General features: G+C 35.4%; 1 protein-coding gene across 6 annotated transcripts in view; it reads right to left on the bottom strand.

The window, feature by feature from the left end:
• STAG2 (STAG2 cohesin complex component) overlaps positions 1-27,087 on the bottom strand; it is a 122,519-nt gene that overhangs the window by 47,392 nt on the left and 48,040 nt on the right. For all 6 annotated transcript variants that reach the window (XM_054576995.1, XM_054576993.1, XM_054576994.1 and 3 more), the window contains 6 exons: positions 25,838-25,981; positions 22,692-22,770; positions 17,409-17,573; positions 11,438-11,534; positions 5,771-5,847; positions 3,663-3,867 (listed from right to left, as the gene is read on the bottom strand). In XM_054576995.1, the coding sequence (XP_054432970.1) occupies positions 3,663-3,867; positions 5,771-5,847; positions 11,438-11,534; positions 17,409-17,573; positions 22,692-22,770; positions 25,838-25,881 (667 nt within the window). In that variant the 5' untranslated portion in view covers positions 25,882-25,981. The remainder of the gene's footprint in view (positions 1-3,662; positions 3,868-5,770; positions 5,848-11,437; positions 11,535-17,408; positions 17,574-22,691; positions 22,771-25,837; positions 25,982-27,087) is intronic.

Raw genomic sequence — 27,087 nt, 5'->3', positions numbered from 1 at the left:
GTTGTTGTTGTGGGGTTTTCTTTGTGGGGGGGGGCGGGGGGTCGGGAAACACTTTACCTACCCTATGATTCTAAATGCTGTCTTTTCTGAGTAGAGCAATCTTGGCTGTAGGTCCCTGCTTTTCATAGCTTTGAATACTTCTTGTCAATCCCTTCTAGCCTGCAAAGTTTCTTTTGAGAAATCAGCTTACAGTCTTTATGGGGACTCCCCAGTAGGTAACTAACTTCTTTTCTCTTGCTGCTTTTAAGAGCCTCTCTTCATCTTTAACCTTTGGCATTTTAATTACGATGTGTCTGGGAGTGGGCCTCTTTGCACCTATCTTGTTTGGGACTCTGTGCTTCCTGGACTTGCATGTCTATTTCCTTCACTAAATTAGGGAAGTTTTCTTCCATTATTTCATCCAATAGCGTTCCAATTTCTTGCTCTTTCTCCTCTCCTTCTGGCCCCCCTGTGATGTGAATGTTGCACTTCTTCAAGTTGTCCCAGAGGCTGCTTACACTATCCTCATTTGGGGGGTTCTTTTTCCTTCTTGTTGTTCCGATTGCTTGTTTGTTTTCTTTCTTCCGTCCCAGATCATCGGTTGGATTCTCGGCTTCATCCACTCTACTGTTGTTTCCCTGTAAATTGTTCTTCATTTCAGTTAGTGTATCCTTCGTTCCTGACCGGATCTTTTTTTGTGCTGTTGCGGTCCTCACTAAGTTCCTTATAGCCAGTGTTTTGAACTCTGCGTCTGATAGGTTGCTCATCTCCATTTTGTTTAGCTCTTTTTCTGGAGTTTTGAGCTGTTCTTTCATTTGGGCCGTGTTTCTTCGTGTCATCTCGGCAGCCTCCCTGTGCCTATGTATTGGGTAGAGCTGCTTTGACTCCGTGTCTTGGTAGTGTGCCCTAGCGTTGTAGGTGTCCTGTAGGGTCCGGTGGCGCAGCCTCCCCATCACCCAAGCTGGGTACTCAGGGTGTGCCCCTTGTGTGGGCTGAATACACCGTCCTCGTAGAGTGAGCCTTACGTGCTGCCGGCAGATCAATGGGAGGGATTTACCGGGGCCAGGCAGCAGCCAGGACTGGCTGTGATCACTCACCACCAGCCTCCGCCCTCTGCGGAGGATCAGCTGTGCAGGGGCAGGGTGGCGGTGCTCTGACATGATCTGTATCTGTCCACTGGGTGTGCAGGCTCTGCGGTTTCCCAGGTGTTGCAGGCGAAGGTCAGCCCGAGCCCGCATCTGTGTTTTGCCCCGGGGCCACCCTGCCTGAGCTGTAAAGCAATCTGAGATATCTGGTCCTTGTGTCGGGCCTGGAGATTCCCAGGTGAGGCCAATCTGTGACTCGAGGCTGGCTGCTGCAAGTGCCTGGCCTGGGGGCTCACTCAGGCCAGCAGTTACCTGTTTGATAAGATTTAGGAAGTTGTGAAGAGGTGACTGAAAACCTGTCATTCCTGAGGAAAAGCAGCTTGGGTGGGCCCGTAAATTGGGTGGGGCGGAGCCTCTGGGAATCTCCCAGGCAGGTCAAACAGTGTTAGCCAGGTTGATGGAATCTCAGATATGGCACTAGCTTGCTGCCTCTGTGGCTTTGTTGTGGGAGGATTTAGAAGAGGGACAGTGGCCTCTGCTCGCCTTAATGCCAGACTTTTCCATTTCTCCCTGTATATCACTGGGGCCTTTCAAGTTGCTACCCTACCCCATTGCTGGAACTCAGAGGGAGTGAGTTTGAGTAGGTGAGTGTGTGTGGGTTCTTTAAGAGGAACCTCTTGGGGCTCCAGCAGTTTCTTTCAACAACTCAATCACTGTTGGTTTTGGCATCCAGAGTTGTGGGAACTTATCTTCCTGGCACTAGAACCCTGGGCTGGGGGGCCTGGTGTGTGGCTTGGACTCCTTGCTCCCATGACATCCTTCCCAAACTTTTATCCACTATACGTGGTGTGGGACCAGCCCCATCTGTGTCTCTGTACCGCCTACCAGTGTGGATGGATGTTGTTTCTTTAATTCTGTAGATGTCAAACCTCCAGTCAACTCAATTTCTGATGATTCTGTGTGATGGTTGGTCTCTATTTTAGTTTTAAGTTTGATAGAAGCTCAGAAAGATTAAGGAATTTGCCTCAGATTATGTAGTTCGTATAAGTAGGATTCAAAAGCTGGTAATCTGTCCAGACTATATGTCCCCTACCATGATCTTTTTCAGAGATCATGATTCCACCTTCTAAGTAAACTGTGGTTCACACAAGCAATTAGCTATCTCAGTAACAAAAAAGAAAAAAGAAAAAAGAAAAGAAAAGAAGAAAAGAAAAAGAGGGAGCCTGGGTGCTTTATGTCAATCTACAGTGTATAAACATGTTGGGAGAATTTTACCAATATTTGACTTCCTTTAATTCTACTCTTTTTACATAGCATAAAGACAATGGTCAAATTATGACAACCACATAGATAAAAAGTCCACAGTGCAAAAGTGATATTTTAATAACAAAATGATAAGAGGCCTACTTCAGATCACCACCTTCTGTTAGTGAACTCTTGTTCCTGAGACAACACTCACTGCCTGCGATTTAAAACTTAATAATTGAAATATCTGACCATTTCACGCTTTCTTTAGCTCGCTCCAGGCTATTTCTCAGACCTGGTTCATTGCATGACAGAACACAACACTAAATCAATTTGTGGCTATTGGCTTTCTTTAAAAGAGATTCACAATTCTCTGCCCTGAGCTATTTCACCTCCTCAGCAAACCAGTTTTTCATTCCGATCTAAATTTATTCACCTTATACCGTCCTACTTGTTATAATTTATTTTACCCATCAAGTTCTTAACATTAAATACTACCTAAATTCACAGAACAAGATCACATTAATATTTTGTAACTTTGAATCTAAAAACAAAAAAAAAACTTTTAGGGAGATTGTCTGCATAGGACTTAGCAAAAGTACATCTTTAATCACAGCTTTAATTATTTGGGAAAATACTCTAAAGGGAAAATAAATATCCCCACACTTAGAGAATGAAAAAAATTCAGAGGCACTATACTACAGAAATAATCAATGCCAATTTGATTTAGTCAAACTCAAATCAAAAAGCACATATCATGTAATAGTTTATCAATAATTTCACCTTTAGCACAAAGGAAAAATCAAAAGATTTTATCAATGTCAATACCAAAAATCACTGTTCTTGAATTATGCAACCCATTTCATTAAAATTTAAAGATCAAAGAATTTGACTCAGCCTAAAGTTACTCAAAAACATAAGAAAAATCAACTTTTTGTGATATGGTTAAAGAGGAAGCATCATCTTATAGGAACCATCATACCAGGAGGGACTATGCATACCAGAGATAAAATAACGGTCATTAGGATTACATATCCAAAATGACAGTCTCCAAACTTGCTGTCCATATCCTTGATAAAACGTATCTTTTAAGAACTCAACACATTCCTATACAACTCTTCCCTTTCTGTGGCATAATATTCAAGTAGGTTTACCACAAAAAAGTCACTATATACTAATATAGTACATCTTCACAGAACCATAACCGAAAATACCATCCCATTTCCAGTAATCCCCTTAGTAGTTACTTCATAAACAAAATTAATTGTGTCACCATTATTTCATTTCTTTTCATAGAAATAATTTTCATCTATAATCTTAGGAAATAAACAGAAAATATTTCTAAATACTGACCTGCCAGGGTGCTTGTATGTCGAAATGCTCTGACTTGTGAGTCAGACAATCCTGTAAGAAGTGAAATGACCGTATCCATCATGTATTCATCGTATATGATACTATATTGACACTGCCGTACTAATACGCCAATGAATTCACAAAAACTGGATTTGAACTTCTTCCACTGAGGACCGGCCATGGTGAGTGGATAATCTCCACTATCCTAAAACAAAAAATTTAAACTATTTCATTTAAAGCACATAATAAAATTTTACTTGTTTTTGAAATACCCCGGGCAGAAGCTGAAATGACTTCTTTTATCTTACCTTTCTCTTTCAATAAAATCCTCAAAGCAGGCAGAAAAACAATATGCAAAGGCAGAAGTACCTTTGAGCACTTTTGCTTTTATTTAAGACCAAAATAACTATTCTGAATTCACTTTAACCAATGAAAAAATACGGTAATTACTCAGAGTTTAAAAATAAAAAGCCTCTCCCATCAGAGCAAAACACTATTCTGATAAGCAAAGAAATATTTTTTTAAATTTCTTTAAAACAAAAGCAAACCAATGTTATATTTTTAAATGAATTCAAAATGATGAAATAATATTCTAAGCCAATCTAATAGATCGATGTATGATTTATAAATAATCAAAAGATTACAATGCATGTTTTTATTAGCTTCAGGACATCAGTCAGTCAACAGACATAAACAACCAGAAATTTTTTTACAGAAGTGAAATGTAGCTAATATAGCCTGGAAAGACTGGTACTCAAATACTCTTCCATATAAAGGTGGGGCATTCTTCAATGTAGTTACAGTGAGATTTTCCATAAGTAATTAAAAACAAACAAGTCCTTAAATATAAAAGCATAGACCAATACTACATAGAACTTCAAGGAGAATTTCTGACAAGAGTATCCTAGAGGCTAAAGATCATTGTATCAGTAGTTTAGTAAAATTTTAACAACTAAATGTCATTAGAACAGTATTTTTTAAATTTTAAGCTACGCCATATATAAGCGGTACTATTTCTCATCTGAGAATAAGGTAATACTCCACAAAAAGGTTTTTTTCCATATTTTCTGGTTGACTCATTTAAGTGACTATATTAAAATGTATCATCATAATTGTAGCTAGCAACTTGGTTTGCTAATTATTTTCAAATCATATTTCAGGATTCTTATCTCAAACAGCTGTTTCCTTTTAATTAGAAGGTTCTTGCTAAAACATTTAATATTAGAAGGCTAAAATAATACCATTACTCATAATTACCTCTTAACTACTTGGAGACTGATTAATAGCACTTAGGGATCAACAAAGCCATTTTAACAACTCTTGTCTATCTTTTAGAATGATAGCTGAAAGCCCCTTCATCAGGGCAAGCAAGGAAAAATGACGAAATTAAACTCAAATGAGACAAGGCTTTCTATTTGAAAATTCACAGTGAAAAATCCTGAAGAGTAAAAACTACTGGTGTTGGAATACAGCTGTGAACAAAACAAATAAAAATCCCTGCCCTGGGGAAGATTCCATTGTCTTTATCGGTAACAATACTTCAAAGACATCACTTTGATAAAGGATCAACTCAAGTCTAAGCTACTATTTATTTTTGTATTGTTCTTATTATTCATATTTGAAACATAAGGGAGATTTTAAACAACTAAATTATTTATGTGTGTATATGTACATATATTCCTTTGCCCAAGCTACTGGTTCCCTAGATACTGACCAAATTTTCCTTTTACAACATTCCAAGATATGTTCTTAGTCTCTAAACTTTATTCTTCCTTGATATTTTAATTTTTGACAATAATAGCAGCCACCATTTATTAAGTTCTTACTGTGTGCCAGGCATTATGAAATGCTAAGGAATTTTTCAAACATTAATGATTTTAATCTTCATAATAGTCTTATGAGATAAGTATTATTAGCCCCATTTTACAGATGATGAAACTGATCCTAAGACAACAACCTGCCCAAGGCCACACAGCCATCATCTGATTGAATCTGATGCTAGAGCTCTTATCCGTAATACTAATACTCAGAATTTAAGACTACTTTCAAGAGTGAATCAAGATCAGCATGCATAAAATTATCAAAACATTTAGAGTAATGTTAGTTACCTCATCAAACTCTTCAGTCATTTTTCGAATTATTTCAGAGTTCTGCATATGTCTAAACATTTCTGCTGTGACAACTCCTGAAATGTGCAAGTATGAAAAGTTAACACATGGAAAAAATGGAAAAAAACAAACAAACAAAAAACTTCTAAGCTGGTCTCTAATACTGTCTACAGTCATATAATAAGACTTAATTCTTCATCAAGTAACCTTTACTGTAATACTCAACCCTGTAAATGAAGCACAAATCCCAATCCCAATGTGCACAAGAAAACAACCCAATACTTTTGACAGATATCTTTCTTCCTAGCACAGTCTGCCTTGGCCATTTCTGCCTGACTTACTTTACTCATGCCTATAGTATGTATACTGGCTTAGTTCCTTTAATTGAAAACATATGTCATCAAGAATGAGGCAGCATCCAGAGCAATATTTAAAACCTTGAGGATGAACCTAAAGATAGTAAGGGAAAGAGTAGTAGGTAGAGTTAACTTTAGCCAGGTTTCTTCATTAAGCACTACTTCACGTAAGGTGACTACATCCCATCATTCTCTAAAAGAGCTTCAAATAAATGTAAGTTGTAGTTCTTGCCCGTCCAGAAGCCCGTAATCTAGCTGGAAATTTAAAGAATAACCCTCAAAAAAGGAAGAAAAATAAAATACCAAGGTAGTACATAACAAATGCCCTAATAAATGTCAATGCCAAGAAAGGCGACAGCTCAGATCCCCCACCAAAAAAAAAAAAAAAAAAAAAAAAAAGTAAAGTTAGCACAAGTCAGGTGTTTCAGAGTAGAAATCTGATAAGGATGTTCAGAATTTTAAAGAATGATTGCAGAAAAGAGGAGAAAGGCACATTACAAGAAGTGGTAAAGGTTCTCCAGATAGAGATCAAATATCAGAAAGGAATTTCTAGGGGAAAATTACATGTAGGAAACACTGCAGGAAAAAAGATTTATATGAATTTCCACTGGTAGGGTGCTGGATTTTTTAAAAAACTGAAAATTTTTCATTGAAATGGATTTTCAAAACCATATTTGTATTGATGAATTATTATTCTTGCCGATTTTATCACTAGAAATACCATAAATATAGTAACATCTAAAAGAAGAATGTCTTAGCATAGGAAGATTAAATTTGTTATAAAAATTAGATATAATTAATTTTTATTTCAATTGGCCAAGCTATGTTTTGTATATGCATGTACTTCTATGTATGTATAAATGTAAAAAGAACAATAAAACATCATACTGTCTTTCCAACCCCAAACCTGAAAAGAACAATTCATACTTGAGTTCTTTCTCTACGGACATGCAATTTAAGACTTTCCAGTAGCATAACGAAGCCAGCAGGGGTAGACCAGTAACTAACATCCATTGAGTTTACTATGCGCCAGCCACTTCATGTATGATTAGCTCTAGTAACATGCCTCTGAGGCAGTTACTATGTAGTCCTGGCCTTACGGATGAGGAAAGTAAGGCTAAGGCAAAAAGAAGTTAATTCGTCTGACATTATTCATTTATATCATGATGCTCCCCTGCAGATGAAATCAATCTTTAGTGGTGCTGTGAAAGAGCCCGTACTTAACACAACATCAAAAAACCCAAATGATTGTTTAAATATATTAACACATTTGGAAGAAACCACCATTTCCTTGGCTAAAGAAGCACATCCTCAAAAATCTTTTGAAGTGTTTTTTTAAAATTTTTTTTATCTAGAGGCATGGATGTATCTTCAGATCCTTTCCATAACTTACACCTAGGTGCTGTAAACTTGTCAGTGCTAGAAAAGCACAAGCTACTCAATCCCTGAAACGATTTCTATGAAATAAACATTTACATATAAATAAATCTCAAAGCAAATATACTGCATACATTTTGACAAATGTCCATTTCTAAAACTCCTCCTCTCGTCTCACAGGCCATATAATAGCCAAAAATCCAAAATTAAGCAGAAAAGGAAGTAGCTATCACAAACCCCAAGCATTTATTTAACTCCAGAGGCAGGTGTGAACCAGGACATCATGCCAGAGCCCACTGCCATAAAAGTGGGAGAACATGAAGTGAGACTGCTAAAAACTGGTAAACTGAAAAGTGACAGCTGACAAGGAAGGGAGGAAGGGAGGGAGGGAGGAAACAACACTGACCACAGAATCATCAACCAGAACCGTCTAGAGCAAATTCACTGTAGGGCCAAATTCCCTCCAAACCTCAACAGCCACAGAAGGCACAACTAAAGTAAAATAACTGCTGCTCTAATGACAATCCTGAGGGCACAGGAAAAGATTAAAGTATACTGTATATACTTAAAGAAGTTTCTAATTCATTTATAAAAGAAGTCTATCAAAAATAATTTTGAATGTGTTTTGAAAGTACTTAATAACTTTGATCATACTGTAAATTTCCTTTAGTGCAGATTTCTTGATTCTAAAAAAATACTATGGTAGTATTTTAAATTTTCCCTATAATTTAAGTTTTCAACACTTTAAATTTCCACAAATCTTGACAACCTGGTTTGTGACTAGGTATATCTAAATGAGTTGGCAAGCTCTTTGTTTATAACCACACTGATGCCAGGAAAGGATTGAATCTGACAAAGGAAAATGCTTCGACTATGGCCTTGCTTTTAAAACTAAAATTCAGAAGCCTAATTAGGAAACTAAGGAAACCAAGACCAAACTATGGTGTAACGTGGAAGACTGAGGATAAAAATTTAGAATTTCAACTCATCAAATTATTTCTGGCACCTGTTCTGTTGTCCTCCAATCAGCCTTCCATTTTCAAAGAATATATAAAAAGGACATGATCCTTGATTACATAACGCAACAAACAGGTACCTATATACTTCTACTGCAGAAAGATACACTAAACAGAAAAAAAAAATCTATCTCATTTTTAAAAAATTAATCTGGTTCATCATATTGTCATTACAACAACCCTTTCTCTGAGCAGTCAGTGGAATTGTCTAACATTGATTTGCAGCTACCTTTAATTAAAAAGTCAAGTCAACTGGGCAACCTCCTGTACTCTAAAGTTAAGACCATTTTTAAAATGTCTTAAAACTGCCGTAGCTGGCGTGGCTCAGTGGACTGAGCACCAGCCCGTGAACCAAAGGGTCATGGGTGTGATTCCCATTGTAGGGCACATGCCTAGATTGCAGGCGAGGTCCCCAGCAGGGGGTGTGTGAAATGCAACCACACATTGATGTTTCTCTCCCTCTCTTTCTCCCTCCCTTTACCTCTCTAAAAACAAATAATATCTTTAAAAAAAAACTACTCTTAAAAAAAATTAGAATGTCTTAAAACTAACCACAACAATGGCATGATGAAGATTTCAAGAAGTTAATTTATCAGGTCTCATAAACATAACATTTAATATGCATGCTACACTGAATGTTGTGATCAACCTCAAATAAAATTCATCAGTTTTACAATGTTACTTGTTTTTTTAATTCCAATGACAGTATTTTTAAGGAGTATCATGGAATTAAAGGAGTAGACCTAAGTACAGTATTTTGCCGTGCATAATACGATCCTGTGTATATTGTGCACCCAGGTTTTTGGCCCAAACTTTCAGGAAAAAAAATCTTTTGCTTTAATTTTAAAAATTCAATTATTTATTTATATATATATTTAGATAGTTGGCTTTTTGTATTATAAAGGAATTTTAGCATTTATTTTTTAACGTATTATGGTATAAGAAAGTTTATGTAACAAATAATTACAAAACACAAGAATAGAAAAAAGGTATTTCATGTACTACCCACATATAATGTGCATTCTTATTTTCCCTCAAAAAATTTGGGCAAAAACGGGCACACATTATACACGGCAAAATACGTTAAATTGTTTGTTGGTATTCTTTTCTTCAGATATACAAGGTCTGTCCGGGGAAAGTCCAGCCATTGTTAAATGTAACGAAAACAGTTGGCGCGACACTGATGTAACCTGGCAGCCAAGGAGAATGGACTGGAATGTGCCTGTGTGAACGACGATGACTTTACTGTACTAGTCAGTGGGGGTGGTAGATGCCACTGAGTGAGAGCATGTGTAGTGCGTGGCCATCACATTCAAAATGACTGAGCGAGTAGAGCAATGAATCTGCATCAAATTTTGCCTTAAGCTTGAACATTCCTCCACGGAAACTATTCAGATGATTCAGAAGGCTGCAGCTATGGGCAACTGCTGATTGGCAGCTTCATCACAACAATGTGCCCATGCCCACTCATGCATGAAGTCTTGTGCAGTTTTTTGGCAAAACATCAAATCACCCAGGTATCTCAGCCCTGCTACAGCACAGATTTGGCACCCTGCAACTTCTGGCTTTTCCCAGAACCCAAATCACCTCTGAGCTCTGGCTGGTGTGGCTCAGAAGATTGAGTGCCAGCCTGTGAACCAAAGGGTCGCCAGTTCAATTCCCAGTCTAGGGCACAAGACTGGGTTGCAGGCCAGGTCCCCAGAGAGGGGGGTGCGCGAGAGGCAACCACACATTGATGTTTCTGTCCCTCTCTTCCTCCCTTCCCCTCTCTAAAAATAATTAAATATAATCTTTTTAAAAATCACCTTTGAAAGGGAAGAGATTTCAGACCGTCAGTGAGATTCAGGAAAATACAATGGGGCAGCTGATGGCGACTGGGAGAACTGTGTGAGGTCCCAAGGTGCCTAATTTGAAGGGGGCCGAGGCTTCATTGTCTTATGTACAATGTTTCTTATATCTTGTACCTTCTTCAATAAATGTCTCCATTTTTCATAGTACATGGCTGGATATCTTCTGGACAGACCTTGTAAGTCAGTCATCCTTCAGCATCTTAACATTTTATATTTATTTTTAAGCGACCTTCCCTCCTCCTGAATTCTAATGCCCATGGTTTGTGGTGCCATTTTCTTTAAAAAACAATGAAATGCCCCTTAAGAAACTATGTAACATTTATTTGCCTGGGCATCTTCTATAATTTCAAGTACGAACCAAGTATTAGGGAATAATGGGATAGATCAGAACCTGCCCATGAACTTGACCAACTCATTTAATGATTCAGACCAGGGTGCCTAACTTCTCACCCTATATAATTGTATCCCCCCTGCCAAATGTCTGCACTAAATACTTTTGTCGCAGGGACAAAAATATTTCTGTATTTTATATTTTCCCCACTCCTATTTCAAAATATTTTTACATAAAGTAAAAACATTTTAAACAAGACCCCACTCCCCAACCAGTTTCTCTACCGTTGAGAAGAAACACTAAATTTCATCAAAACCTTATTTAACTTACTTAAGTACTTACTTATTTACTTACATTCACGGTACTTTTTAATTCCCTACACTTTACAATTCCCTGCTGTTTGAACCTGTATCTCTTCATTATCTTCCTCCTCCCTTCTTAATCCATTTCTCTGTTCCTAAACCCAGATGCAGAAAGTGGCAAATATAGCTAATAAAAGTAACATAACAACTATATATTGCCAAATTTTTAGTTAACTTTATATATGAACACAACTGTCTCAACAGAATTTCTCACTTTGCTCTTTGCTCTTTTTTCCTTATTCATTTTGTATGGTTATAATGCAAACAATTCAATATCTTGGTATTAGTTTCCATGTAAAGGGCTAATATATTATTGGGTGAAACAAAAAACAGACCATCTGAAAACATTCTGCTCCCAAAATAAAAATATCTTACCTTTACAGCCTGAACACTGAATAAAAAAGTTGATGAGGTCAAGAAGTGCTATATCTCGGTCATGCTTGTACGACTCTATCCAATCATCTACCACCGACTGTAGTGGAGGGGGGGGAAAAACTCATTAGCTTTTTCTAACATTCTAAGAATTAAATTTGATTGAAGTCATTAAAATTAGTATTAAATGGTACCACATTACTTCAAATTAATATATACATACTTGTATACAAAAATTTAAATTTTAATTTTAATCATAAAATAGAATCAAATTCAGTAAAATTATCAGCTGATAAAGCATAATTATTTTTATTTCATTTTTACTACATTATTAAAGATATACTGGAAACTATTAAGTCACACTCATATTTCTTTTTACTAAAATACTATATTAAATATTTAAATATTAACACTGCAACAGAAGAAAAATTTTAAAAATTTTTAAAGAAGTGAATGCCTGGGTCAATGAAGAAATGAACAAAATAACAATTTTTTTCAACAGTGAGCTGTGATAGTCACATTACATTAATAGAAAGGCAAATTGAAGACTAAATAAGCAACAGGCTAAAGGACAGACAGTTCACGGATCCAGACACTTAATATTGTTAGATGAGAATACTCTCCAAATTGATCTAAAGACTCAACGCAATCGCTATCAAAATCCCAGCTGGTTTCTTAGTAGCAAATGGAAAGCTGATCCTAAAATTCTCATGGTAATGCAAGGAATCCAGAACAACCAAAACAATTTTGAAAAAGAAGAACAAAATTAGAAGACTCATACTTCATGGCTTGAAAATTTACTACAAAGCTACAGTAATCAAGACAATATAATACTTGTGAAAGGATAAACATGTAGATCCACAATGCAATGAAACTGAGAGTCCAGAAATAAACCCTTACGCTGATGGTCATTTAATTTTTGACAAAGATGCCAAGACGAATCAATGGAGAAAGCCCAGACTTTCTAACAATGGTGCTGGGATAACTGGATATACGTATGCAGAAGAATGAAGCTGGACCCTGTTTCACACCATATACAACACAACTCAAAACGATCAAAGACATAATCTGTAAGAGCTAAAACCCTAAAACACAGAAGTACATCTTCATAACTGTGCATTCAGGGAAGCCTTCTTAGATATTACACCAAAAGCACAAGAAACAAAAGAAAAGTGAATCTGATTTATTCATAATTAACTTTTTTTTGTACTTCAAAGGACTCCATATCAAGGAAGTGAAAAGACAATCTACAAAATGGGAGAAAATACTGTATTTGCAAATCAAGGCGGGTGGGGGGTAGGCAGAAGAGAGTTAAGGGGGGATAAATGGTGATAGAAGGAGACTTGACTTGGGGTGGTGAACACACAATACAATATACAGGTTATGTATTATAGAATTGCATATATGAAACCTGTAATTTTTCCAAACCAATGTCACCCCAATAAATTCAATAAAAAATAAAATTAAATATTCAAAAAAGAAAATATTTGCAAATCATATATCAGATACATTATTTGTACCCAGAATATATAAAGAGCTTTTACAATTCAATCATTTTAAAAACGCAAATAAGTCAATTAAAAACATAAGCAAGGGATCTGAACAGACAACTCTATATTGAAGAAATACAAAGGAGTATTAGCACATGAAAGATGCTCAATGTAACTGGCCATGAAGGAAATGAATATCCAAACCATAATAAGATACTGCTTCACACCCACTATGACAGCAATAATCAAAGATACTAACAAATGTTGACAAGGATGTGAAGAAGTGGAATGCTAAAACACAGCTGATGAAAACATAAAATGCTGCTGCCACTTTGGGAAAATAGTTTGGCAGCTCCTCAAAAAATTGAGTTACCATATTGACCCCGCAACTCAAATCCTAGTATATACATTACCCAAGAAAAATGAAAATATATATCCAAACAAAAACTTGTACAAGAATACTCTTAACAGCATTACTCAGTCTTAATAGCCAAAAAGTGGAAACAAACCAAATATGCATCAAGGAACGAATGGATAAACAACATATGCTAGACATATTCATACAATGGCGTATTATTTGGCAATTAAAAAGAACAAATTTATAATACATGCCACAACATGGATGAGCCCTGAAAACATTATGCTAAATCAAAGAAACCATCAAAAAGAACCACATATTGTATGATCCCATTTATATGAACTGCCCAGAATAGTCAAATTTATAGAAAGTAGATTAGTGGTTGCTTAAACCTGTGGAAGATGAGGAGAAAGTGACTGCTCATGGGGGCAAGGTTTCTTTCTGGAGTATTGAAAAATATTCTAAAATTAGATTGTGGTGAAAGCAGAACAACTCTGAATATGCTAAAAACTACTGAATTTACACTTTAAAAGAGTGAATTTTATGGTATATGAAATATATCTCAATATAGTAATTTTTTAACATTAGGACAGAACTAAAAAAATAATAGTACTTTATTCCTTTGGGAACAGAAAAGGAGACCACAAAACAGATAAAAAAAACTTTTAATAAACCAAATTTTAAAAAATAGAATGATAAAGCTAATATAAAGAACAAAAGGTCAGATGGGGGAAATGTTTAAAGTATATACCAGCCATGGCTGGTGTGGCTCAATGGACTGAGGACTGGCCTGCAAACAGAAAGGTTGCTGATTCAATTCCCAGTCAGGGCACATGCCTAGGTTGTGGGCCAGGTCCCCCCAGTTGGGGGCATGCGAGGAGCAACACATTGGTGCCTCTCTCCCTTTCTTCCCCTCTCTCTGAAAAAAAATCTTTAAAAAATATTTTTAAAAGGTTATATACCAATATATATGAAAAGTGTATACAAAATGAATGAATAAAATATGTACAATTTGATGTACAAAAACAAATGATTATGCAATATAGAAAAAAATATATTATCTAAGACATACCTGACTCAGAGAGACTGACTGCAGATACTAGGCTTAATTTCTAGATTTCAGTCCTTTTCTATATTTTACAACAGCTTGTGTATGCTAACTAACTGAATTTACAGAAGTGTGTTTAAGATCATTCCAGATATGATAGGGGAAATAAAGAGAATGCATTATGTGACTATGACAGTTCTAAAACATGGCTCCCAATTGTCTGACATTCTTTCCCAAGAAGTGGGGTCTATATCCCTTCCCTAAAACAGTGTAGTAGAAATGATGCTTTCAAGATTAGGTCACAGAAGGCCATTCAGCTGCATTGGGTTATTGGAGCACCAGAGAACTAGATACTCCTTACTGCACAGGATACGCTCTCCAAACCCAGAAGACACATGGAAGGACCAGTCGTAGATCTTCCAGATAGAGTTCCTGCTGAGCCTAGCCTTCACACCACTGCAGATGAAGCACCAAACATGAATAAAGAAGCCTCCAGATGCTTACAGTCTGTAACTGTTTATGTCCCCTCCAGGCAGTCAAGCTGTCTCAGCTAAAGCCTCAGCCGTCAAGGATGGGATCAGATAGCCTTCTCTATTTGGTTCTGTCTGTATTCTAGGCCCACGGAATCATTAAACATAATAAAATGGTTATTCTTTTATATCGCTAAGTTTGGGGTAGTTTGTTATGCATCAATAAAAAATGGAACAAGGGCTACTCTCATCGATAAAGATACAGATATATTAACTGAAATCTTACAAAAAGGTCACTATATCACACAAAAAAGTTACACATGAAGATCAAATAAGGTTTATACTAGGAATACAAGCCTGCTATAACCAAAATAAAAGCTATCCTACTGAAATGTATTTTAAATTTTTAATCATCAAATAGTATGCTAAAAACTTATTCAATAAAATTCAATATCTATAAATAAAATTCAACAGAACTAGGGACATATGCATGGTTTTTCTTAAAATATAAGCACTATTTTAAAACCAACAGCCAGTCTTGTACTTATTCCCTCTCACTTATAATTACTGAAATAGATATATCCTGGGGATACAAAAAATGAGTAATACATGGTACCTGATCAAGAAATTAATCTGGAAGCAAATTCAAACATATGCGTAACTGTAACACACTATACTAAGTGCTGTAATGGAAAGAGAGGAGTAAGAAACACATTCAATGTGAGAAGGAAACAGCCCAAGAATGCTTCTCAAAAGAAGAGTGACATTTGATCTAATCAATCCTTTGTGATATAAAAGGACAAAAAAAAAAAAAAAGGCTATTGCAGACAGAGAGAAAAAGCTCAGGGGGCAGAATACATACTATGCCTGGAGAATAGCAAGTATCCCCCAAACACTCTGAGCTGAAATGTTTAGATAAGGAAAACTCTTAAAAGTTTGTAAACAAAAGACTTCCTTGATCAAATTTGGTGTTAGATAATGCAAGTAGAAGTACACAAAATAAACCGGAGGTAGTCCGAGGATTTAGCGGAATCAATACAGAGATGCTATAGGCAAGCATTCAGCTTTTAATGGGGATATAACATTTAGAAACAGAAAAACAAATGGTTTAAAGGTATAATCTTAATATATGACAAACCTAAGCAACATAAAAATAGGAAAAATGTTCATTCTTTAAATACTGAGATATCATTAACAAAAAATTAAATATAAAGCTAAACCCTCATATTTTATACTAAAATTTTTTGACGAGCCAAAAAGCTAAACAAAACCCTACAGACTGGACAAGAATAGAATAGCCTAATTAGCATGGACATAAGTTGAGATTTCTTATATTAACAAAAATGAAAGATATCAGGAAAAAGATTAGTGCATTTAATTATGTAGAACAAGTATTATAGAGAAAAGTAAAATATAAAAATAAAAAGAAAAGTAATTTATATAATTAAATGATATAAGACAATTTATCCCTCTGATAAAATTAACCCAAAATGGGAATGAAAGAGGGGGGAATAATTTTTAAATTAAGGAACAACTAAATAAACTATAGCATAGTAATATAAACATTACTTTTTAAAAAGATGAAACATGCACAACATAATCATTTAAAACATTAAACAAGAAATAAATCCACACCCTAATCACAAATATATGAAAGCAAACCATGTATGAATAAATGAAGGTGAATTCAAATTTAAGAAAATATGTTCTGCACAACTGGTGATAGCTCAAACATTAACAATTCTTTTTTGTTTTACATGTAAAAAATGATCTTTATTAATAAAATTGATGATTTTAAAATTTATTTACAAAACCACATGTATTTAGATAAACCCATATTTATAAATAAGATTTGCATTCCAGTTATTCATTAACAAAAAACTCAAGTGGCTAGTTCTCCCTAACCCATACATGCATGCCTTTTATTGATTAAATTTAATTAAATGAAGGGGAAAAAACTATTCCTTATAGGTTTTGTAAATTAAATAACAACTTTATTAAGCATATATATATAGTCTTTGAGTCCACTGTTTACTCAATATTTTAAAACCATATGGGTTTGGCCTCCATTATAAAACCTAAATGCTGTTGTCATGAGATTATGCAAAAGAAAGAAAATTAGGATGATTTGACATGGATATATAACTTTTTATTCTTCTGCTAAGAAACAACAAGAGTAATAAAATTTGTAATGGACGACAGTAATCAAAATAATTCAATTCACTAAAGTGGACAGTGATTATATTAGGTCACTCAACCAAGAATTCTATATGGGCAAAGGACTTCATATTTTAATGGCATCTACATAAATTCAGAGGAAATTGAAACCTCATAACCACAGTTCACATCAGCGTTATTTTTGACCAAATAATTTTTTATTATATGTCATTAAAAGAAAATAACGCGGCAGAAAATGATTCAAGACACAGCTTAAAGGTCTTAGGTCGGAATAGACACATCCCTAGTTTTCTGATTAGTCTGGCTGCTTTTTTTCTAACAAGCAGTGTTAGAAAAATTTTAAAAACAATTAAGAAAAACTGGGAATATATTTTATATAACTAAAGTTTAAAATGTACAAATAAACTGGGAAGAACATGATAAACATTACCTGCATAGCACTCTTGCCCATTTTAACAACTTCGAACAACATCATGTTTTCCACTCCATTCTGTTGGTGATGACCATTCATTCGGTTTGGACCAGCAGGAGGTTTTCCTCCTCCATTTCCACCTTTGCCCTTTTCTCCTGGGCCCTTTTTGCCTTTCTTACAAGTCTGCATGAAAACACAAGTTGGTTAAGTTATATCATTATTTTAGAGAGTTCAAATTAAAACTACAGAAGCAAATAATTGGTTACATAATCATGCCTAAACCCAAAGGGGAGTGCCATACACCGTATTTTGCCATGTATAATGCGCTCCCATGTATAGTGCCCACCCACGGTTTTTGTGCACATTATACATGGGATTATTATACCCATGGCAGGTAATCCGTCTACCCACGTTTAACGCACATCCTTATCTTTCCCTCAAAAATTTGGACCAAAAAAGTGCTCATTATACATGGCAAAATACGGTAAAATGGTATGGTTGTGATAGCCTCTTTGTAGTATCAATTTTTTCATTTATACTACCATGTATATCACATGACATTGTGGTTAGTAGCACAGCCTCTGCAGACTGACAGACTTCAGGGGGCCCAACTTCTGTTCCTATTATAGCTGAGTGATCTAAGGCAAGTTATTTAACCACACTGTGCTTAAGAGAGATTTCTAATTTGTAAAGAGAGAATAAAACTGTGCCTCCTTCATAGGATTGCTGCTTTATCAAGTAAGTAACTCATACTTAGTTTAACATTTTAGCTTGATACGCTTGATACATATTGTTAATCCTTATAAATCATTGCAGTGCACTGACAAAGGAATTCTCAATAGCATAAATAGGTATATCGACCTCATTCTTGTCTGGGCCCTCCCTCCAATACTTATTTATCATGAAAATTCAATTTATGTGAACACTATGGAAATGAAGACCCTTTATAAGAAAGTTGCCAATATTGGGGGTGGGGAGCTTCATAAATCAGCGAAAAGGTTGCCTATATGTCTGCGTTATAAAATACCTCCCACAGCTTTTATACCTTGTTACAGAAAAATAAGTCATTCCCTAAACTCAGAGTTCTCATTTCTAAAGTGCAAGAGTTGTACTAAAATCTTTACAGATTAGAACACATGATTTTCTAAGGTCTCTTTTAGACCAACACATTTCTATGACCCAGAGCAAGGGTTGGCAAACTTTCTGTAGAGATAGAAAATTAGGCTCTGCAGACCACATAACTGGTCTGTCATATTCTTCATTTATTTTTAAAAACCTTTGAAAATGTAAAAACAATTCTTAGCTTGTGGCCAGTACAAAAACAGGCCATAGTTTGCACATCCCTGATCTACAGCCAGGTTTACAAATTTATTTCCACGGACAGCCTGTGTGCTTCTATACTTTGTTCCACAAAGGGTCCTTCCTCCTCGAAAACCACCCTACTCTTAATTACTTCAAATTCCTTCCTAACAACTAAAATAGATTACTGGTTAATTTACATTATTTTGTTAATGATATTCAGTCTTTGTGAACCTAAGTCATTCTTTTTAAAAATATTTTATTTATTTATTTATCTATTTATTTATAAACAGAGGGGAAGGGAAGGAGGAGAGGGAGAGAAACACTGATGTGTGAAAAGAACATCAATCAGCTGCCTCTCGCACGCTCCCAACAGGGGACCAGCCTGCAACCCAGGCATGTGCCCTGACCAGGAACCGAACCTTAGACCATTCAGTTTGCAGGGCCGACGCCCAATCCCTCACCCAATCCACTGAGCCAAGGCTTTTGTCACCAGTAAAAGGAATTTCAGCGATAAAGGTGAAAGAACAGATAGACTACAAAGAGTACACCAGAAAAGTGTGAAATGTTAATGTTAATTAACATGGAGCTATATTTTTGCCGATGTATCTCCTAGGGCAAGGGAAATAAAGGAAAAAAATAAACGAATGGCACTACATCAAACTAAAAAGCTTCTGCATGACTAAAGAAACCATCATGAAAATGAAAAGGGAACCAACTGTATGGGAGAACATATTTGCCAACGATGCATCAGACAAGGGTTTGATCTCCAAAATATATAAAGAACTCATACGACTTAACACCAGGAAACAAAACAATCCAATTAAAAAACAGGCAAAGGATTGCCAAGGAGGACATACAGATGACCTACAGACATATGAAAAGATGCTCAACATCACTAGCCATCAGAGAGATGCAAATTAAAACCACACTGAGCTACTGCTATCACCTCACACCTGTCAGCATAGCTCTCATTAATATATCAACAAACAAGTGCTGGTGAGGATGTGGAGGAAAGGGAACCCCAGTGCACTGTTGGTGGGAATGCAGACTGGTGCAGCCTCTGTGCAAAACAGTTTGGAATTTTCCCGAAAAACTGAAAATGGAACTACCCTTTGACTCAGTGATTCCACTGCTGGGAATACACCCTAAGAATCCTGAAACATCAATTCAAAAGAACTTACACACACCTATGTTCATAGGAGTACTATTTATAATAGCCAAGTGCTAGAAACAACCTAAGTGCCCATCAATAAATGAGTGGATCAAAGAACTGTGGTGCATTTACACAGTGGAATACTATGCAGCAGAAAGAAAGAACTACTTTTTTTTGACAGCATGGATGGAGTTGGAGAGTATTATGCTAAGTGAAGTAAGCCAGTTAGCGAAAGACAAACACCATATGATCTCCTCTGTAAGACGAACCTAATGAACAAAATAGAACCACAGGCATGGAAACATAGAAGAGACTAACAGTGACCGGGGGTCGGGGAGGGGAGGTGGTTGATAACGGTAGAAAGAAGGGGGAAGGGTATACCAGGGTGGTCCAACCTGTGGCCCATGGGCCACATGTCACTCTGGATGGCTATGAATGTGGCCCAACACAAAACCATAAATTTACTTAAAACATCCTGAGATTTGTGTGATTACACGTCACAATATATTTAATGTGTGGCCCAATACAATTCTTGCTCCAGTGTGGCCCAGAGACACCAAAGGATTGGTCGGTCACCCCTGGACTAGACACAGACCATGTATGAATGACCCACAGACATGTACCTAAGTGTGGGAACTGACTGTGCCAGGGGAGAGGGGAGGATGGGCAGAAGAGGGCAAAGGGGGAAGAACTGGGACAATTATAATAGAATAACAATAAAAATGATTTAATGAAAAAATGGAGCTATATATTTGCAATTTATCTATCATATGCCTCAATATTCCCTGTTGGTATGAAAAACTAATTAGTACAATTGAAATGGCTCAGTGGATATGATGTGCTAAAAAAAGCAATGTGCAAAGAGTTATAATACAGGGAAGTACAAGAAGAAAACATGACAACCGGGGTTCAATCATGTAGAAGGAAAAAAAAATCTTAAAAAAAACCTTAAAAAAAAACAACTATGAGGCAGTACACTGTAGTGCAGTGATGTTTCAATCTTTTTCATCTCATGGCACCCATAAAATAATTACTAAAATCCTGTGGCACACCAAAACCTCTACTATATTTTTTCCAATCTGACAAAAATAGGTATAATTTTGAATGATTTAAAAAAAGTAATAGTAATTACCTACCCTTTTTGCTCCAAAGTGACTTTAAAAAAATCAGGTGTCTATACTTGTATATAAGGATTTCTGGTACCAAAATTTAACCAATCAGACACAGCCTTATTATGCGACATGATGCAACTATTATATGACCCATTTATTTATGGTTCAAGACAGGGCATTCACACCAGACAGCTAATGTTGTAGCCGTTGTCATTTTTTTATTTGACAATCTAAGGGAAAAGAGGTCAGGGACCCTGACTAAACAGTCAGATATTGCATGTTTTAAAAATTCTTGTGGCATACCAGTTGAAAATTGCTGTGATAGTGGATTAAAAGCACCATCTTTCAACAGATGTGGGCTCAAATTCCTTAACCACTGAGGTCTCTGGACCTCAGTTTCCTATCTATAAAACCAGAAAGTTTTCTAATCCACAAGGCTGTTCAAATATTAAGTTAATAACATGCAAATCCATTACCACATTTCATGGTATATACATAGTATAGTGTCAAATACGGCAGTTATTATTATTATAATCCCAGATCTTACCCCTAACACCTCACTCACAGCAGCGGCTATACAAAGTTAACCAAACTGTAGCACAAAAACTTTGGGGAATCCTCTATGCAGATGTCACTGCGATTTAATTTACAAATTGGGACAAGACTCAAAGTTAAAAAGAGTTTCAGTTCTGCAAGATGGTTACAAAACAGGAAAAATGGTTTCCTAATGAATAAGTACACTATCCACTAGAATTATGGCTGTCTCTGGAGAGTCATGAGTTATTATTTTTATTCATTCATACTTGTTCTCTCTCAAAACTACTTTTCAAGGGATTATGCATATGAAATTATGAAACATGGATTGTGTGCACTCAAAATAGTAGTCCATGAGCTAGTGAAATAAATTATGTTCCACACACAAAATGGGATCCTATCATACCATTAAAAATTAGACAGAAAAAATTCATTATAGGAAAGCTGACACCATACCATTGAGTTTTAAAAGCAAGTTTGCATAGTACTGCTCCATTTAAGTAAAATTCTATGTATGTGTTTATGCACAGCTCTACGTACAAAAGTATGTTTGCCAAAATGTTTAAAGAATACATTATCTCTGGGTGATAGGTTTATGAAAAAATTTTGCTTTGTTCATTGTACATTTCTTTATTAAACTTTTAAAAAGTAAATGTGTCATGAGAAAATTCAAACCCAAAATTCATATTGGTTAAGAAAATGCTGAACAAAAACATACCATATTTTGCCCCAATGTATTTATACACATACACAGTCAAATGTACTTACAACAGCAAAATGATTTAACCATTAGCCAAATTACCCAGAGTCATCAAGGTATCCACTCATATTCTAAGCTTGCATTCTATTGACTCAGAACTTCACCTGACATTATTTATAAAGAGGAAAACTATTGTCCATAGTAAGCCATTAGATATAAACTGGTTGTAGGTTACATTTTTAGGGTGCTATAGAATAAGAAATTTTATTTACTGCTCTGCTTTATATTTGACTACTCAGGTATAAATAAAAATAATGCCAACAGAATACCACATTTTGTTAGAAGGCTTACCATACCAATCAAGAAAAGGGGCATTTTTAAAAGACAACATCTGAGATATAACTAAAATAACTATATATTACATACATAATTATGTATGTGCATATATGTATATGAATGACCTTACAAGTCAAAATAAAAGTCATATATTCTGTACATACTTTTCCTTTGCCTTGCTTTTGGTTTTTTCCTTCAATGTCTTCAAAATCTGTGTCAGAAGAAAAATGTGTTTCTGACTCCCTGTGACAGAAAGATAAGCAATTATTTAAAACCTCCCTTGGAAATGTAGATAGAGTTTCTAATTTTTGCCATATTTTCTAAAAGAAAGTTTTGGTTAACTCATTACACGACTCCATATTAGCATTAAATGTAATTAAAGATGATTTTCCAAATCCACCATAGCATATTGCCAAACATAAAATTATATAACCAACTACAAAAACAATATCAGAAACACAAATGTCTAAACATTTCTTTATTTTGTTAATTTTTAACCAAATAAAAACAAAACCATAGGAACTATGGTGTTCTGCTATAAATGGCTGGTTTCATTTTCGGGTTAAAAGACCACTGTGCTCAGGTAAAACTGTGTTTTAACACTAGGCACTGGATGAATTTTATCAGCGAATTTTAGCAATACTAAAGTTTCTCTGTCTTCTACTACCTCGCTCAAAAATATTTATAAATCTAGGTGTAACTATCTAAAACATTTATTTCTGAAAGGATATAGAAAACATTTTTACAAAGTAAATCATATGAAACACAGTCAAGAAGTATGCTAATTGACTAAAATCCTTTATGAAGTAAAGAGGTGGTGAGGAATAGTCAGAACTGGTTCTAGTACTAACAAACTATGTGATCTTGGACAAGTGACAACCTTTCAATCTTCTCATCTATAAACAATGCATATGTAGGAAAGAATGAAATCTCTAAAGTCTCTTCAATCTCCATGATAATAAATCTATAGTTCTAAGAACTGTGCCTTACTTTGGAGTAGGAGGAATGTTTTGTATAGTCTGGATATTCTTACACATATAGAAGCAGGCTAATTTAAATATACATATGTGATGCTTCCTGTATGTTAATATGCGCCTATCTATACCTAAATAATAGTAACATACCCTCATTTAAATGCTTTAAGGCAAGGCATACTTGGTACTTGGGTCACAATGGATTTTAGAATTGAGCCACACCCATAAAAGATAAATGTGTAAACCTAGTACCAGATATGCTTAAAATAATATGGATCGAAGTGAAACACTATCTTTCTAAAGCTAGTCTTCTCTAACTATATTTCTTCTATTTCCATTTTTATTGCTACAATAACCAGCTGTCCAGAGGCTGTGAGTTAGGAGAAATACTTTATAAATCTAAAGTAATGGTTAAGATACTGGGGGGAGGTACTATTTATTGCACTTACCTACAAGTAATTTAAGCAATGTATTGAACATAGGGGCAATCCTAACTATGTCCTATAATGTTGTGAGGAAAGGGCCTGTAATAAATACCATTTCCAAGAGTTAATGCACCAAAAACTGAAATGACTACTATAATATTAACCCTGAAAATCATGCTTGTTACATCTTAAGAAGATTGCTGTTATCAATATTCTTCTCACATGCCTCTGTGACCTTGCAAAAAACTGAAAATGTTTTTAAGTATCTTGGAGCATAGTAATAGTTCTTTCTTTCCAAGACATTTGTGGCACACCAACTCTCGTAGCTCAATAACTACTGTAAGTCTGCAAACAAACATTAGTCTTCGCAATATTCCAATGGCCAGAGTAATCAGAAGCTAAATTACACTTGTAATCATATCCAGTCTATCCCAACTAAAAGAACGAGCCATTAGAAATTTGATTACTAACTGGAAAAATCTTCAGAAGATAGCTGCAAAGAGTAACCAGTATAAGAGTTTAAAATATCCTCAACCAGAGAAGAAATACTCTCAAGTCTGTCCTTCTCCAGTGCTTTCCTCTGCTTTTAAGATTAAAACAACAAAAACCTATCCTAAGTGCAATAGATGTGTTTAAGGAGCATACTAGCTTAACCTTTGAGTGGCCTGAAACTTCATGAGTCAGCTATCAGGTGACTGAATCTTCCACTCCTATCTCTTTATCCTGCTCCCCACACAAACACTATCTATTCGACCTCCACAAATCAATTTTCTCTTATCCATTATCCTGTTTTTCAGGCGCTATTCACTCAAAATATTCTAATGCTCAATGGTCTAGTTTATAATACAAACCTTTTTAATCACCTCTCACCCTTAATTATACACAAAAATTTGGTTAAGACAATTTTACAACAGTCAAACAAAAATGATTTCTTTTTCTCTAGCCCATATCCTCCCTCAAAGATAAAGAAAAACAAGAAATTTTCCTCAAAAATCTTAAAATAGAGTTAATATATATCAATAAACACTGGGATTAAAAATCACATTAAAATCATTTAATACTGGCAATTATCCTAATAGATCCTTAGTGTCCACTGAAAATAAAATTATTTAAAAATGAAAATCTACATACTGTCAAAAGCAGGCTGACTACCATTATGTACGAGGATATATATGTTGTTTTCAAAATTTTTAGCAGCCAGACTATACAAATCAAGTCTTATAAAGACCCTATAGCAAATATGGTGTGGTATATGTGCATGTAAAGTTAAAGAAATCCACAAGCAGTTTAAAGGTTCACTTTTCACTGAGACACCTCGTGAAACTGGGATGTAGTATGAAAACCACTATTACATGTAGTAGTTCAAATTCTTTCCAACATCGAAAAGTAATTAGAATAAAAGCTGAATAAGGAATATAGGCAGCTTTTAAGACAAGGGTAAAGAAAATATCTGTGCTGAAGTCACTTTATGGATCAACAAGCATGTAATTGTTTCTGCAAAAATATGAAGAGCATGTCCTACTCTCCTACATTTGTTTTAGCATATTATCATTTGATTTTATAACAGAAAGCTGACATTACAGCCTAAGTACCACTGCATGAATTCCTTATTAATGAGAACTTTTTAAGAATTTCATGATACTCCCTCAAAATAGTTGCTATTATAAAACCAACTACACAGCATAAATAATAAATTGTGTAGTATCTAAATTAAAAAATAAATTTAAAACAGTACAAAAAAAGCATGAAATAATTACTGCTACAGAGTCCAATGAACATTAATAAAAACTGTTTCAAAGTAGACATACTGTGCTATATCTTATGTATCACATCTTCTCAAGCAGAAGTAATGTTAACATTTCCTATTTTGTGGAAAAAACAAGTACTTAAAAATCACTATAATATACTTACTGTAGTAGATTAAAATCAGTTGGTATTTCTGGAGCTGCTATCATTTCTTTATCATCTTCTGGAACGCCCCAATGTCAGAAATATATTCATATATTTACGTGGGTAAAACGATGGTCTGCTTCTTTCTTCTAAGACACACAATTCCTTTAAAGGGGAGGAATGCCATATCTATTATAAACACACCAAAAACATTGGGAAAGCCCTGGCTGGTGTGGCTCAGTAGACTGAGTCCCGGTCAGCGAACTGGATTTCCAGAGACAGGGCACACACCTAGGTTGCGGGCCAGGTCCCCGGTAGGGGGCGTGCAAGAGGCAACAGATCTATGTCTCTCTCGCACACTGATGTTTCTCTCCCTTTCTCCCTCCCTTTCCCGTTCTCTAAAAATAAATAGATAAAAATGTAAAATAAAAAAAAGAAAAACATCGGGAAGGGTATCTACACTCAAAACCTAAATTCCCCTGTGCTTGTTAAGGCATCTCAGTAAACACGGATTTCTTAATAACTATTTTAGCCCACCAATCATAACAACAGACACAAAGAAAAAAGCTTGTATTACAATTATTTTAAAAATTTGTTATGATTCTCTAGCCTGGCTTTGAAAAACACAGACTCTAAAACTAGGAACATGATGTGACTCTTTATTGGTCCTGAAATCCTTACGACAAGTTTAAACCGTAATATATGATGTCTGAAAATTCTGTATTACGGCTTTTTGCTGATAGTGTACAGTACAGTTAAAAGGAGTGAATAAAAAAACTAAGATAAAATTTTAAAACACTATAAAAGCAGGTTCTTCTCCTATAGAAGAAACACAGCCCAAAGCATGGCTGATTAATAAATAACCACTTCATGATAACACCACATTGTGTTGAATAGGGGAGGGGGAAAAAATGCTAGCGCTGATCTAGTCCCTTACCCTCAAGAAACTTACAATCAATTTAGATACCAATAATGCCATATGGAGAGCAGACTAAGTTTGGCCAAAGGAAAGTATTGTCTAGCTCTGAAGGTCAAAGATGCAGTTCCTAGATGAAAGAATGACCTAAGAGCAAATGACGAGAGAGAGAGAGAGAGAGAGAGAGAGAGAGAGAGAGAGAGAGAGAGAGAGAGAGAGAGAGAGAGACTAGAGGGCTTAATCTTATGTGTAACTTTCTTCTGTTTTCCTTTTATTTCCAAATGAATCTAGTATTTGGTGGCCACCTAAAGAAAAGACAGATAAGACTACACATGCCCAATTAATAATAAATGTT

Source organism: Pteronotus mesoamericanus, unplaced genomic scaffold, assembly GCF_021234165.1.
Source record: "Pteronotus mesoamericanus isolate MK-2021 breed Mesoamerican mustached bat unplaced genomic scaffold, CSHL_Meso_final contig_40, whole genome shotgun sequence".
In the NCBI taxonomy this organism is placed as follows: Eukaryota; Metazoa; Chordata; class Mammalia; order Chiroptera; family Mormoopidae; genus Pteronotus; species Pteronotus mesoamericanus.
This window is presented reverse-complemented; position numbering and strand designations above follow the sequence as displayed.